This window comes from Nylanderia fulva, unplaced genomic scaffold, assembly GCF_048542155.1.
Source record: "Nylanderia fulva isolate GAGA-0341 unplaced genomic scaffold, ASM4854215v1 Scaffold1412, whole genome shotgun sequence".
In the NCBI taxonomy this organism is placed as follows: Eukaryota; Metazoa; Arthropoda; class Insecta; order Hymenoptera; family Formicidae; genus Nylanderia; species Nylanderia fulva.
This window is the reverse complement of record NW_028189636.1, coordinates 1-16,587: the sequence shown is the minus strand read 5'-3', so window position 1 is coordinate 16,587 and position 16,587 is coordinate 1. Positions and strand designations below refer to the sequence as shown.

At 24.2% G+C, this 16,587-nt stretch overlaps 2 protein-coding genes across 5 annotated transcripts; both read right to left on the bottom strand.

Annotated features, from left to right (window-relative positions):
* Window positions 1-2,109: 2,109 nt before the first annotated feature.
* On the bottom strand, window positions 2,110-8,201 carry LOC146724246 (uncharacterized). Of its 3 annotated transcripts, XR_014924160.1 has the most exons (5): window positions 8,027-8,201; window positions 4,423-4,894; window positions 3,447-3,898; window positions 2,855-3,032; window positions 2,110-2,268 (listed from the first exon to the last, which is right to left on the bottom strand). XR_014924160.1 is itself a non-coding variant. In XM_085480301.1 (4 exons), exons 2-4 carry the CDS (start codon window positions 4,860-4,862, stop codon window positions 2,974-2,976), a joined length of 951 nt encoding a protein of 316 aa, XP_085336427.1. In that variant the 5' UTR covers window positions 4,863-4,894; window positions 8,027-8,201; the 3' UTR covers window positions 2,721-2,973. The 3 variants fall into 3 exon arrangements, 1 of the variants encoding a protein (XP_085336427.1); XR_014924161.1 differs by lacking the exon at window positions 4,423-4,894; XM_085480301.1 differs by lacking the exon at window positions 2,110-2,268 and having other exon boundaries at window positions 2,721-3,032.
* A 1,803-nt stretch (window positions 8,202-10,004) lies between these two features.
* Window positions 10,005-16,519, bottom strand: LOC114944789 (aminopeptidase N-like). 2 transcript variants are annotated; one of them, XM_085480298.1, is made up of 9 exons: window positions 16,009-16,519; window positions 14,500-14,864; window positions 13,187-13,467; window positions 12,330-12,520; window positions 11,890-12,192; window positions 11,740-11,806; window positions 11,559-11,624; window positions 10,232-10,362; window positions 10,005-10,150 (listed from the first exon to the last, which is right to left on the bottom strand). In XM_085480298.1, the coding sequence occupies exons 1-8, from the start codon at window positions 16,071-16,073 to the stop codon at window positions 10,261-10,263; spliced, it is 1,440 nt and encodes a 479-aa protein (XP_085336424.1). In that variant the 5' UTR covers window positions 16,074-16,519; the 3' UTR covers window positions 10,005-10,150; window positions 10,232-10,260. The 2 variants fall into 2 exon arrangements, with proteins under 2 accessions (XP_085336424.1, XP_085336425.1); XM_085480299.1 differs by having other exon boundaries at window positions 13,187-13,335.
* Window positions 16,520-16,587: the final 68 nt, after the last annotated feature.

Here is a 16,587-nt window from a genome sequence, read left to right as displayed (position 1 = left end):
AAATATCCCAACCCCCCTTGAAAAGATAAAAGTTTTGATTTTCGGGTTGATTTGCCCCAACCGGGGAATATAAAAAATCTTTAAAAGGGAAAATTTTTTCTGTGTAAAGTAATAGGTAAGCTCAATCTTTAATTTTTTTTAAAATTTTTTTCTATGGACCATGGGAAAAAAAGTTTCGTACCCGGAATTTAAAACTCTTTTTTTTTTATGAAGGAAAATTTTTTTTCCCAAACCCCCAATTAGAAATAACGGGATCATTTTTTTTTTTTTTTTCTGCAATTTCCCTCATAAAAATTCAAAAAACTGGACGGGGAAATTTGGGGAAAAAATTTTCAAAAAAATTTTAAAAAAAATTTGTAAAAAACATTAAAAAAAAAAAATTTTTTGTGAATTTTTTATTTTATAAAACATTTCAAAAATACAAAAAAAAAAAATTTTAAAAAAAATTGCTTTTCTCTTTATAAATTTTTTTAATCTATTTATAATCTTTTTTTTTTTTAGGGAATAAAGAAAAAAAAAAATTTTTTAACCCCTTAAAATTTTATTTTTTTAATTTTTTTTTAAAAGCCAAAAACAGTTATTTTTGAAAAAAATTTGGGGGAAGTTTTAAAAGTTTTTAAAACCAAAAAAAAAAAATTAAAAAAGAAAAAAAAAACAAAAAAAAAAAATAAAAAAAAAAAAAAGGAAAGGAAATTTCTACGAGAGAAGAATAATAAAAAAGGGAAAAGGTAGGAAAAAAAGTTAAATTTTAAATTTAATCTGTTAAAAAAGATTGGGAAAACAAATAAAAAAACCAAAAATTTGCAAAAAAAAAAAAAAATTTAAAAAAAAATTTTTAGGGAAAAATTTAAACATAATAAAAAAGGGGAAATTTTTTTTTTTTATTATTTATGAAATTTTTTTTTTTTTTTTTTTTAATTCTTATTTTTCCCCCAACTGCTGTTGTATAAAAGCAAAACGTTTTTCCCCAAAATATTTTTTGGTTTTTAAGGGGTTTTTTTTTTGGGCGCATTAAAAAGGGGTTTGTTTTACGATTTAAATAAAAATTAATATTTAGAGTTTTAAAAATTTTTTTTAAAAATTTTTTTTAAAAAAAAATAAATTTAGTGTTTTTAAAAAAAAAATTTTTATTTTTTTTATTTTTTTTTTTGGGGTGAAAATTCGAAAACAAAAAAAAAATGAAAAAGAAAAAATTTTAAAAGAAAAAAAATTTAAAAAATTTTTAAAAGCGATAACATATAAAAAAAAGGGGGAAAATAAAAAAGAATAAAAAAAAAAAAATCGCGTAAAATAAAATGTTTTTTTTTGGCCGAAAACCCTCACTTTCTTTTTTTTAAATTTTTTTTTTTAAATTCTTACAAGATAGAGAACCTTCGTTAACTCCTTTAAAAAATATGTGCGGCTTTTATCGGAACTTTGTGCGTAAATGGTTATGTGATCATACAAAAAATTTTTTTACTTTTTTAAAAAATCTTACAATTTTTTTTTAAAAAAATTTATTTTAGGGAAAAGGGTTTTTTTAAAAATTTTTGTTTTAAATCTACGAAAAACAAGGGAAAAAATGGTTTTTTTTTTAAAAAAAAATTTTGCCAAAGTTTTTGAAATCTTTAAGTTTTTTTTAAATGGGTCTCTTTAATTTTTTTTATAAATCGATTTCTCGCAATATTCATTATGAAAACAATAAGTTTGTAAGAATAAGATAATCACAAAGAGAATATTTAACAGAGATTTACATTAGAGAAAAATAGGTGAGAAAAATATAAGTTTTCTTTATATGTAAATTCGAGATTAATTTATATATGGAACTTAGTAATCTCAAACCAAGAGATACAGTTCCGAAAAATTAATTTTTCGCGCTTGGGCTCTATTGACCCGATTTAAAAAATTCATGTATTATAAATTTAAATATTAATTAAAGAATATAGATATACGTATCAACACACGGACATAAGCGCGCGCGTGAGTGTGTGTGTGTGTGTGGTGTGCGTGTATGTCTGTACTATTATAAAATTAATATTTAATTATAATCCGTATATATAGAGAATTAATTATCTTATAACTTTACACATATTTTTATAATATTAATAAATGAAAATTTTTACGGACTATTTTATTATATTACGTTATACCTCTGATGAATTTGCGAATTGTCAATAAATTGTCATCTGATGAAGTAGAATTCCACGTATGAAAATCACCATCCAAATAAAAAGAAATATGTTGATTTTGAACAACAAATAAATTTATTATTCGATTATCTGGATAAATCTATAGGAAAAATAATTAATATATTGATATAACCGCTCTGAAAAAAACTTGCATTAGAAACAAATACTAATATATTTAGCGTTACTTTCATGTTAAAAAGAAATAATACTTTTTCATTTTGAAAAACATTCATGTACATAATAATAATCAAATCTAAAATTTTGTATTAATATAATTAGCAAATATTACATATTTTTATAGAATTATTATCTCATATTATATTGCAGATTTCTCTTTATCAAACTTATTTAAATAAATATAGTGTGTACTAATTTTTTATTAATTTATTTTATTTTAGATTTCATAAAAATTTGAAAATATCTAATAAATTGGTGTTAAAAAAATTTAAAAATTTTTAATATTTTACATTATAATTATATGTATGTAAATATTTGAAAAAAGTATTTTTTATGAAACAGTTTAGTATTACATATAATAATAAACTGTTTTTGAGATAATTTACATAGAATTTATACATTTTGCAAAAAGAGTTTAATTTACGAAAATCTTGCAATATAAATGCTTAAGTATTGCATCGTTTCCGAGAAACTGGGAACGAGATTGCGTTAAAAATATTTAGAACAACCTTATTAACACCATACGTTGCAATCAATGTAATAAGACCTTTATTAAGCCACAATTCTGACTGATTGTTCATTAGATCATAAAACCATTCTTGTGCCACTTTACATCCTACTAACTGAGCTATTTCGATGTCGTGAGCAACGGGATATAAACCTTTACTGCTGATGATATCTGTTTCCCTAAAAATTATATTTGAATGTTAAGATTGAGAACTTTCGTAGAAAATAAATCTTTATTTCTGTTACAATTTTTTAATTTTATTATTAGCGGTACGATTTCCAAATTTATGGGTATAATTTAGCAAACCAGTATTGTAAATCGTACCAACTTTAACATTTACCTTAGGGGATACGATTTATTTAGCATACAAACTTTCCCCTTTATGTATATATGAAAACGATAAACTTCAACTTTTTAAATTATACTTACGAATAAACTTAATTTTTATTGTTAGTACTTAAAATTGTTTGTTTTCACAATTTCTGTTATTTTCGAACGTTTACAGAAACAAATGATATACTTGTTTTTAAATTTTATTTTGCATACTATAATATAATTTTATTTTTAATGTAATTTTAAGCACTTGTACTCACTTATAAATAACAAGTCCAAAAGTGTTATGTCATTGTCATGGAAATTTGGAATTGCAACATGAGTCACATTTGAAATATTTTTCGAACGTTGATACCATTTATTTTTGAACAACAACGTGATATTTTCAGCTAAATTTTTTGCAAATTCCAGGTGAAATCTAGATTCGTTTCTGCACCACATTTGAATGTTTGAAGTGTCATTATAAATATGTAATAGGTCATTAGACACAATCAGTGTTGCAAGATAGGGCGATATTGCAGGTGTGGTATCGAAGTGTGTCCATAATATATTATGCTCATTTTTTTCCGTATTTTGCATTGGCATATTTGACAAAGCTGTGCATTGATTACATCCTATAGAAATGTTAAAGGTTGTTTCTAACAATGACTCCTGTTGATCCTGACATGGAGACAATCGGCCAGTTATCTGGAAATGCGTAGTAGCTATCCAACTACATTTCAAAATATATAAATTAATGAGACTTTTTTGAGAAGCATAAAAATATTGAAAATTAAAAAACCTATAAATGTTATATGCGTCAACGCATAATATATTATGACTTTATTATATATTATTATAATAATTAAAGGTAAAGATTATTCGTCTTTACCCCCATAGCGAAAACATCAAATGGTATCATAGTGATGTGTTCTGGATGACATAACGAAATGCGAATGTCCGCTTTGTCACAAGTGTAATGTCATAATGATATCATTGTGACATCACACTTGTGACAAAGCGGACATTCGCATATCGTTATGTTATGACATCCAGAACATATCACTATGATATCACTGATGTTTTTGCTATGGGGGTATATATAAATTTCACGATATATAATAATTCTTGGGATATTTAATACATAAATAGTACATTTAATTACAATGGCATATTAATTAAAATAATATATTAATTACAATGTTTTATATTATTGCACATTGTACTTTTTTTAATAAACATTTATTATTTACTTACATATCTTTTTTTTTCACGTTAAAAATTGAGAAACTTTTATTAATCTCATAATATTTTATATTTAAAGTGTAATCTCCTAGTGATAAAACATCCATGAAGAAAAGAGTAATTTTGTCTTTAATAATTTTATATGTCAGTTTATAAGTTATTGTATCTTTATCATTCTTATGAGAGTTTTCTAAATTTTTAAATAAAACTATATCATTAATACATAATTTTGCTGAAGATAAATATATGTATTTCGTTTTTTTAAGAATTCTTATGCTGATATTGTATTCTCCATGGAAAATATTTCCTTCATTAAATGATATAAGCTTGATATCGTAATGGATTGGTTTTATATTTTTTGATGGTTGATAGCATAAAAATTCATTATGAATAGAAGCCGTCTCAGCGATAAACATTATTCCGCTACTTAATAATAATTTTAGAAATATCATCTTTTCAGAGAAAAGGAATATTTATTTTAGATCTATAAAACACAAAAGATAAATAGAAAAATTTAATACAGTTTTTGATGTCTGTTTTAAATCAATTTTGTATATAAACAAAAAAATAAGTTCAAAAAGTATTAAACTTATTAAAATTATATATACATATATATATACAATATATATATATATATATATATATATATATATATATGTATGTATGTATGTATGTATGTATGTATGTATGTATGTATGTATGTATGTATGTATGTGTACGTATGAATTTCAATGTCGCACATATTGTAATTGACAGCAATATACAAAAATTAAATTAACAGTACATATTTGATATTTTCTTCAAATAATTAATCTCATTTTTAAAAAATTATATACATTTAAAATCTATAAGAATATAAGTTAGAATATAAAGATTTATAGAATATGAAGTTAGTTGTTCAAAGCAAATTACATATAAATGTAAGTAACAATAAACACAAGACCCGTTATTCCTACATATATAAAAACCTGTGTTTATTCAAAATAAGAAGACAGTAGGCATAAGAAAGACTATAAGGAAGGAAAAAGCACATGTTTATTATTTTCCTTTAAAAGTATGTGTTACTTTTACTCGTAAATTGTGTATTATAAACTCTAAACGAACAATCATCGAGAATAAAATCAACATAAAATTAATAATCTTTATCAATGTTCATTTTATCAAATCTTTCTAATTGAAATATTTTTTTATATATTAATTATCACTATCAATATACATGTAACATTATTGTGTTTAACTGTAAAAGTAAAAATTTAATTTTAATTATTAAATTTAATTTAAATATCTGAAAACATTTCAACTTTAATAAAGTACCTTATTAAATCGATATAAACTATTGTTTACATATACATTTTGACCGTTTTATATAAAATATTTTATGTAAAAAATTTTACGTATAATATATAGTAATATTTAGTATTCTGTCTATTTCTAACTTATATAATTAATATAGTTCTACTTATTATTAAATATTATATTTACATTTATTTCTCATTTAACAAAATTAATTTTATACGATACCTCGCTCTTGTAAGAGGATATCACCTTTAAAAAAAGGTAAAAAAAGGCAACCAGTTAAGGGCACGCCATTAACAAAAATTATCCATTGCAAACCCATGTAGAATCCTATCCTATTGCAAACCCATGTAGTATCCTATGAAAAATTAATCATTGCAAACCCATGTAAAATCCTAGGCAAAATTAACCATTGCAAACCCATGTAGAATCGTACCCATTGCAAACCTATGTAGAATCCTATGAAAAATTAACCATTGCAAACTCATGTAGAATCCTATGAAAAATTAACCATTGCAAACCCATGTAGAATTGTATTAAAAATTATCTATTGCAAACTTATGTAGAATCCTACATTGCAAACCCATGTACAATAGAATTGTATGAAAAATTATCGATTATAAACCCTTGTACAATCGTAACAAAAGTAATGAAATAAAAAAAAAAATTGCGCCAAGTGAAAGTAGAAACTTGTACCAGTGGAAAATTAAAGTTGCAGACATATATAGAGTCGTATAATAAATCAGTAAAAATTTAAATTTGCAAATGTAGAATCGTACCATAAAAAAACTTATCTTTTAAAAAAAAAGATAAACAAGATGCCAAGTCCATGCGCCATGTGAAAAAGAAATAAAAAAATTTTAGTTAAAAAAACTGGGCGCGCTGCTAAGTTTCAAAATTACAATGCACCTTAAAGTAACATTAATTAATTTAAACACAAAACATATTTTAACTGTAATGAGTTTAAAAGTAACAATTTAATTTTAATATTGTTAGAATATTATTTAGCAGCGCTCCCAGTTTTTTTAACTAAAATTTTTTTATTTTTTTTCACAGTGAGTGAGTGAGTGAGAATGAGAGAGAGAGAGAGAGAGAGTGTGTGTGTGTGTGTGTGTGTGTGTGTGTGTGTGTGTGTGTGTGTGTGTGTGTGTGTGTGAGAGAGAGAGAGAGAGAGAGAGAGAGAGAGAGAGAGAGAGAGAGAGAGAGAGAGAGAGAGAGAGAGAGAGAGAGAGAGAGTTAGCCAACATAAACCCGCACGCTGCCGATATGGCGGAGCGCCACTATCGCCATCTGTTGTAAAACGTGCGAGATGGACAAAATTACCACTACATGCATCTTGCATGTGTTGTGTACGTGTGATATATGTGTGCGCATGTGTTGTATACGTGTGAATACGTGTAACACGATACTACTATGTATGCGTGGTCGATGATGATAATGATGATAATGATGACGGGGACGTTTCTTAATAGAAATTTTTCATATTTCGACTTTGCATTTATATATCTCTGCTTACAAATCACGTAGAGCAGAAATAAAGACACTTTTATTATATAATTCGAACTCAATCTATCGATTAAGTCTAGTATAAACTCGATTGCTTCAGCCATTATTGAGGATTCGAAATATTATAAATACTCAAATGTCCGACTCGCGTTAAGATACACGGTGTCTCCGCTACGCCCTTAACTGGTCGCGAGACACTACCGCGTCTCTTGATATCGAATACAAATTGCAAGGAATTGTCTACTATTTTATTTTTCTTAACGTACACATACTCACACATAATCATCTCTCATATACTAATATACTCATACATAATCTTTAACAACAAAAATTAATATTTGATTCTTCTTCTTGATTATTAGTTATTCTTCTAACTTAAATATTAGCACCACTCAAAAATCATTTTAAATGTTAAAATATGCACAGATATTTTTTATAAAAAATATGTACGACAAATTTTATAAAACAGTATTTTAATAATTGAGTAATAAAAGAATAATTAAAAGTGTCTATTATAATATTTATTATCTGTTATGTAAATTTAACATATTTTTAAGTTTCAAAAATAATTTATTCGATATAAAACTTTTGTGCGCCTAAGATTATTTCAACATAACAATTCGTAAAATATTATAATATCGACATTATTTGAAATTATCTCTGAATTAAAATTTAAAGAAAATTTTAAATAGAATTATTCTCTTATACTTATATGTTGGTAATTCTTTAAAATTCCGTTATACTGTACGATAAAATTCTTTTGTATTTGTAGACAAATATATATATTTTTTATTTTTAACTTATTTTGACTTACCTTTTATTTCGAAACAGTATGGTAATTGCAAAAGTATGTTGATAAAAATTATATTTGTTTAACAATTAACTGCTACAAATTGATACTCTAGCAGCATGCAATGTTGGAAGAATATAATATATTCACACACACTTTATTACACAAATATTATATTTATCACGATGTGCTCCGAAAGATCACTACAGACTGACTGATTCTCTGTACGGTTCATCAAAATAAATATGATGTGTTAAGTCAACAAAACTTCTGAGGTCGTTATACATATACATATAAATATATTTGTGTGTGTGTCGGCATTTATATAGAACAGTTATCTTAATTAAGCAATTTCAAATTTTGGCCAATTAATCAAATAAATAGGCATTATTTACAAATTTATATTACTTATTCCGAAAAAAATAAAATATATCATATTTTATTTCTTATTAAATATAATTATAATAACAAATTTAATAATACGTGGAATGCCCCATATATATATATATATATATATATATATATATATATGTTGTATATAGTCTAATTCCAGGTGGATATTTTCGCGATTTCGAGTCATCATTCGTGTAAGAATAATAAGAAAAATTTGTTATTTGCAACTGCATATTGTTTTTTTTATATAATTATATTTTTCTTGCATCAATTAATTTATCTCATTACTTTATGCAGGAAATTATTAGGTAAAATTATTAAAAAATGAATATATATTTACGAGATATTTCATATTTTTTTTAAAAAGAATATCAGGATAAAACATAATATATCTCATAAAGCATTCATTTTTTGACTATATGCAACTCTAACAATTTTTAATATTAAATACGAGGATTCGATTTAAATTTTTATATAAAACATTTTTGATAAAAGCTATGACTTTTGAGAAATTTTAACCCGAAAGTTAAAATGGGACACTCTGTTTTCTTATTTATATGTTGTTTGTTATAAAAGTTTATGATAATTTATAGATGTGTGTGTAATACAGATATTGATTATTGATTAAGACAAATATAACTTTTGTATTTAAATATTTAAATAAATTGTTTGCGCGTTAACATGTACGTTTGTGTTGACAAAAAATATTTACACTTAAGTTTTTTTATTAAAAATTTTTTTTTATTATATTATGCAATTGATCAGTCTAGACGATAAATTTTACGTTCTTAATTAATGGTTAAAAAACAATACATCATTCGATTAAATTGAAACAAGTTTGATGTTTGCATGTAAATTAAATTTTTTTCTATTTTCCTTGTAAACAAATGAATTTAATTGTAGAATATATACATAGTAATAGCTTTCTGTTAATTACTGCTTGTTATTCATCTTAAGTAGACTGCGAGATCAATAAATTATGTAAGGTTTTTTGATATCATACGTATCAAAATACAAATTAATTTTTTCACGTATACTTTTAATTCTTTATCACCATTCATTTTCAACGGTTTAGATTAATAAAATATATATCAAAAATATTTTTTTATCTATATAAATTAAAAAATACTTTAAATCTTAATTGTTATATTAAAAAAAAAATTCATTTTTTGGAAATGTAGAATATTTAATTATTTAATTTTTTTATTAATTCAAAATAGCTATTTTATTTGAACAACAATCAAGACATGATGTTAGATTTTTTACTTATGGCTGGTTTAGAGATTTTTAAATAAAAGAGCATATATTTCACATTAGAGTTTCAAATAAATAACTCATTACTTTCAATAAAGAGTAGAATATTATAGAATTAAATCACGCGTGTGTGTGTTTAGTAGAAAATTCGAGAAATCAAAAGAAAACAAAGAGAAATATGCAAATATCATTTATAATTTAATTTTATAATAAAAACTTATAAAATGTGTTTTATTTGAGTATTTATTATAAAACTTAATTAATAAATAAATGTGATATATATATATATATATATATATAATTTATATTTATACATTTGTATTTTTGTTTTATATTTAACAATAAAATATATATAGTAATATTATATGGTCTACTTGTGAATACAGGCAATAATATATATATAGTTGAACTACATCAAGTAAGTATACGCAAAGTAATAAAAAACTTGATGCATTTAGTCATAATGATTTGTAAATACAGTAGCATCAAATAGTAATATATCTAAATAAACAATAATAATTAAAGTAGTAAAGTAAATAGTACATACAATATAAAAAAATTATTCAAATGAAGTATATTTACTCATGCAAAGCTGTAATTTTTTATATTTTTTACCAAGGGAAAAATCGATCAAAATACTGTCTCTGTCTTTTGATTTGATTGTTGCGAATTGATAGCTTTCTTCGAATTTTGTGAGAATTCCGCAATATGTCCTAATATATATAAACAAAGATTAATAAAATTTATATACACTCTTTATATAATAAACAAAACAAATATAAAATTAGTATTCAGAAATTAATAAGATAGAACTAGGGATATGTCGGATAACCGGATAGTGAATTTGCCGGATAACCGGATAATTTGCCACTTTTGGCTAACGGATAATTACACGAAGAAACTGAAAAATTAAATTTAACTACGTTATACAGTAAAAAAAAAGTTTTGTATATGTGTACATTTGTTATTACTTCACATAATTTAACTATTTTATGTTGATAATATTGATGATTTATTTAAATCATTTAAACGTTTAAACTTAATATGGCGTTAATATCTTGCTACACAATTAATATCACAAATTGAAGATGCAGTACTAATTCACAGAAAAAACAGTATCCTTGAGAGAATGCAAATATGCCTTGATTCAAGTATATTTTATCCTTATAATAGCACCAAATATAAATATTTTTGGATAAAGGATAATTTATCCTTAAAACAAAGTGCAAAATATTCTTGGTTAAAGCTGAAATTTACTTATAAATATTGCAAGGACAAGTGACAAGTGTGCATCGGATATAAGCGGTACTTTCAAATAAATATAATAATTCTTAGTTCAAATGTGACTAAGTTTGTTTTTACCATATACGATTTTTAAAACAAGAATATATCTTAAGGATAAAATATACTTTACACAAACTTATTTATTATTAAGGCAAATGAAAATTTGTGATTACAAAGAGCATTCTATGCTTAAATCAATCAAATAGCGTTCAAGAATAAAAATATACTTGAATCAAGGATTCCTTTTTTTCTGTGTTGATAAATAATAATCTTAGGTATAATATTTCAAATTGATTACATTACATATTATATATATATATATATATATATATATATATATTAATATATAAACATATAAAAATTTAATAATTATAATAATTAAAGTTACAATTAAACAATAAAAGTATTTAGTTTTAATTAAATTGACTAAAATAACATATTTTAATCTGTAATATATCTGAATTTCATTTCATCCGGCCGGATAGCCGGATAGTTAATCTATCCGGATATTATTTGTAAAAAAGTAGCCCAATACCGGATACTTACCGCGGACATCCGGCACATCTCTAGATAGAACAATATTTCTTTTTCTTTCACTTTTTATAATAATATTTATTAAATTTACCTTTTCTATTCCATCAGCTGGGTTTGCGTTGACCTTCAATAACTTTTCAACGTATCTATTTATACTCTAAAATATATTATTTTTATGTATTATCAAAATTATTTTAAACATTAAATAATAATTATTAATATCGTATTATTATCACATTTTGTATACATATATAAACATGTCAAACTTTTACCTGAGTTTGATCTTCAGAATATACGTTATTAATAATAATAATTAATACTGCAGTTATATCAACCTGTCTATAAAATCGAAAAAAACAAATATGTATATAATACACGTAATAAATTTTTTATACAATATTTAAAAAAGTATATCACATTACCTTGGTTTTATGTCGTTAAAATAATCTAATATGTACTTCAGTATAATTTGATTCTTCGCATGCTTTGTAATAACATGTAAGAAACTGTTAAGAAGATATTGATATTCCTGTTTTGTAGAATTGTTTATATAATTTAAATAATCGGTGATGACATCAGTATCTTCAGGGCAAGCCAAGTATTCTAAAAATTTAGTGTCAGATTTTTCCAATCCTATTTTATACACTAATTGCCAAGAGATCTTTTCTTTGGTAGTTATCATCAAACCTTTACAATATGTCCAGTCCTTCCACCATGGCAAAAGTCTATAACATAACAAAAAATTAAATTGTTGTATTAAAGATAAGCATATGAATATCTTGATCAAATCATTTAAACATTATAAGCGATACCTACAGAAGAATTTGATTAGGAAAGGCTAAAAATATATAACAACATTTACTTGCGTTTTGTAGGATCTTGAAGATGTTGTTTTAAAATTTTGTTGGCTTCTTTTTTACAATCGATGTCACCGAGAAAACATGCCCATCTTGCAGCTTCTTGTCGTAAACATATTCTAAGTTTGTCACTATCATCAATTTCATCATATTTGATTATTTCAAGTACTTTGTACAATGCTCTCATTACTGTAGACTAAAAATCATTAAATATATATTTCTTTGTTCATATTATAAATGTATTTAAAAATTATTATATTTTTCTATTATTTATCAAGAGATTCTTCAAATTTTCTTTTTTTATGAAATAAATATACATACAAATTTACTTATAGACGCGAAAGTTTATTAATGCGTTCAAATATATACATACATGTATGCAAAAAATATGGTTTAATTTGTACAAAATGTTTATAATATTTAAAAGATAATGAAGTTTTATAACTATTTATCAATCCTATTTTATTTTTAAATAAGGTAATAAATATTATTCGTTTTGAAATATATAATAAATTTTTTCAACTATATATATGTTTTATTTTTTATTAATTACTAACATTATAATATTGATAAGAAACTAATATAATAGCATTCATTGACACAAATTTTAAGCGCTGCTTTATATATCCAATAACAATGTTATATACCGCAATAATATTGGCAGTAGTGAAAGTCATAGACTTTTCGGACAGTTCTTCGGATGAGTGATTATTCAAACTTAATTTGTTTGCGACGTAATAGTATGTAAAATTTTATCGTTACTGGATATATTTATCTGAGTATTTAAATTATTTGTGATCAATGAGTGTAATATGCAAATATTTAAAATGTAATATTTTCATTGAAATTTATTAATTTTTACCGTAATATGTTTATCTATTTTTGTCAATATTGGAAAAGTATTATACATGTATTCCAGAGCTTTAAACATAGGATACCATGCTATATAATCTTCTTCTCGACGTAAATACTTTATGATATTCCAGAATCTACGAGATTGGAGTTGGCCTGCTATCATTAAATGAAATGCATCATCGATAATTTGGGCACGATTAAGAACATGAATTTTTGTGTAATTACGAAAGTTTAAATAATATGAAATTTTTTCCCAGTTCTTATCATCATAGTTAACGCGATAATATCCTGTCAAATAGTAAATAAATTTTGTCAATTTTTTTTATTTTAATAATTTTGTCATCAATATATACTTATTTTCAAACTTGATTCAATTTTTATTTCATATTTTCGCTTATATAAATTATAAATTAAAAAAGTATCAAAAATTTTATACATATAAATAAAATTCAAATATATATAGAAAAATAATTATAAAAATGTCATCTTAATACTTGAAATAGCAGAGAAAATGAAATTGTGCAAGATGTTGTATATCAGAAAATAAAATTAATTCTAATTGTGCAAATAATAATTATTTTATGCTAATCAATATAATTTCTGTAACATGTAACGTTACGAAAATTGTATGTTACCTGCACTTATTGTTATTAATTTCATAAATAATAATTATCTTTTTAATAATTTTTACTATTATTAGAATAAAATATTTGTAAAAATGTAACATTAATATTAAAAAAGTAACACTTTTCTCTCGATTAATATTAAATGATATTATTTAGAAAACGCCTACGTATATCTTAAATATAATATTGTATATGTATATAATAATTCAGAATATTACACAATACATTTTAAAACTATTATTATAGTTATATAATGAATATCTCACATTTTTATAAGACAGTAAAAAAATAGATAAAAATATAAAATAATGTCAATTATAAACCACAATATACATCTCCTCCTTCTCGGCCATAGAGCCAAACGCGATGTTATTGCAAAATTTGAGCAAGAAAATTAAGAAATTTGGGAATTTGTATCCTATGGTTGGAATCTCAAAAATTCCTCTTGTTCCTCTTTTAACTTCCTCTGTAAAGAAATAGGCGAGAAAAATATTGGTCCAAAAGTTGGCTAAATCGAAAATCGAACCCGATATATTGCTTAAATTTCGCAATAACATTGTGTTAAGGAAAAGGTGTACATATATTGTGGTTAATATTAAAAAGAGCCGATTTAATATTCTTATTATTGTGATGCCAATTATGTGTGTGTAAAATAAAGACGGGAAATAAGTCATAATGATTTGTCGATATTTACCAATTTGTTGTAAATTGAATATCATCCAACCATATTCTTTATATGGTAATGATAATCTCAATGGTGCTAGTAAACGTTTAATTTCCCATCGCTTGCATAACAAATGATGAGTAAAATTGTTAAAATCGGGAGACGTTTCCGTAGTAAAAGTTATAGGAATGCACTCAATTTTTAATGTGTCGGTATTTTCTATCCATACAAATGTTCGATTCTTAGGATCATCATAATTTCGTTCTACTTTAATAACAGGACAATGCTTTTCCAAATCCCAGTTTTTCATGTGCGAGATGTGTCCAGCAATATATATATTTATTGTTGAAGCAACATCTTTCATAAGCTCCATAAAGTCTAGATGGTGTGATGAGCTAAATTTACAAAGTATGTAAAATATATTAAAAAACATTACAAATATGTTAAAATTGTGTGTATATTGTTCATATTATAAAAAAATTTAATAAATACTAAGAAACAAAATATAAAATTGAATTTCCACACAATTATTTATTTATATATCTTATATTTATATTCTGATAATAAAGAATATAACTTGTAACAGTAAAATTGTGTAGCTCTTGTCGCCAGGAATAATGAAAATTATAAATCAAAGTATTTAAGCCACGAAATACATTAATTTTAACATATTGTTTGTTTAATTACGCAGTGCTAAGTTTTTTAATTTTTTAATTTAAAAAAATTTTTTATTTTCTAATTTTTTTTTAATTTTTAATTTCTATATATTTTTAAAAATTTTTAATTTCTATATATATATTTTTTTAAATTTTTTAATTTCTATTTTTTTTATTTTTAATTTTTTTAATTATTGCAAATTTTTAATATTATTTTTTGTAGGATGTAGGAAATTGAAAAATTATTTTATATATAACCTTTTTGGTTAATTAAATAAAATTAAAATATTTTAAAGTTTTTATTTTTATTTAGCATAACTTTTTTATATTATTAATTTTTGTAGGATAGGTTTTTACAAAGACATTACGCGGACTTAGCACCTAAAACTAGTACACACATATGTGCGTAAGCATATATACAATTTACAAAAAGTGGGTGCTTATTAGTCTTGCTACGTTACTGCCTTCTACTACGGAAGGCCAGAAAGTATTTTCAGGCCGTATCTCGCGTATACCGGCACGATAGATGAACAAAGATAACACATGATTATCGGTTCTTGTCTCTCTACAGTGCGTCCGCGTGAGCAATGCAATGGTGTATGTACGTGTACAGACATGCACCACTACATAAAACCCGAGAATTGATTTCTCAGCGTTGGCAACACTGGAAACAGAGTTTCGCGTTGTCAACGCGTCAGGTCTCTAATATCAATTCGGAGTCTGGCCAGGCCTTCTGCCGACCCTCAAATAGAAATATTATGAAATAATGTCAGAAAAAAACAAAAGAAAATAAGGGACATTATATAAAAATTTTATTATTATACATTATTTACGTTCCACAATTTTATTTTTTTTATATTACATTCTATATTGTATTACTCACTTGTTATCTAAATATGTGTTTATGCCTATCTGAAATATTTCTTCTGTGAGGACGTGTTGCATCATGCGCAGTATAAATGGTGCTATAATTTACATCAAAATTATGAATTAAATATATTATAAATATATATTAACTATAATAGTTACTTATAAATATAGTGATTTAAAATAAAATTATATTGTATATGTATAAAGGGTAATTGCCGCGGAAGAGTAAAATGTTTCTTTATTGCCGTACTTTTTATCATTCTATTTTATAACTATATTTCTCGTTAATACTTACGAAGATAGCAAAACTTTAAAGGACCATTCAATTAATTCCCTCTATCTACATATGCGCGGCTATATTACCGGACACTTTTGAGTGAGTGAGTGTGTGTGCTGTGCGTGAGCGTGTGCGTGAGCGTGTGCGTGAGCGTGTGCGTGAGCGTGTGCGTGAGCATGTGCGTGTGCGTGTGCGTGTGCGTGAGCGTGTATTTGTATGTGTGTGTGTGCGCGCGTACTTTTATAAAAATAAAATTTAATTAAAATCCAGATAAAGAATTAATTATTTTCTAACTTTACATTTTTTTTTAAATAA

What these genes read in the sequence shown, in the direction of transcription:
- LOC114944789 (XM_085480298.1), bottom strand. Translation starts at nt 16,073, where the DNA reads ATGATGCAACACGTCCTCACAGAAGAAATATTTCAGATAGGCATAAAC. An exon ending in ATTCAATTTACAACAAATTG is followed by an intron (nt 13,468 to 14,499) that starts GTAAATATCGAC and finishes ACTATTTGACAG; the next exon opens with GATATTATCGCGTTAACTAT. An exon ending in TTTAACGACATAAAACCAAG is followed by an intron (nt 11,807 to 11,889) that starts GTAATGTGATAT and finishes TCGATTTTATAG; the next exon opens with ACAGGTTGATATAACTGCAG.
- LOC146724246 (XM_085480301.1), bottom strand. Translation starts at nt 4,862, where the DNA reads ATGATATTTCTAAAATTATTATTAAGTAGCGGAATAATGTTTATCGCT. An exon ending in AACGTGAAAAAAAAAGATAT is followed by an intron (nt 3,899 to 4,422) that starts GTAAGTAAATAA and finishes TTTGAAATGTAG; the next exon opens with TTGGATAGCTACTACGCATT. An exon ending in TTTGGACTTGTTATTTATAA is followed by an intron (nt 3,033 to 3,446) that starts GTGAGTACAAGT and finishes TATAATTTTTAG; the next exon opens with GGAAACAGATATCATCAGCA.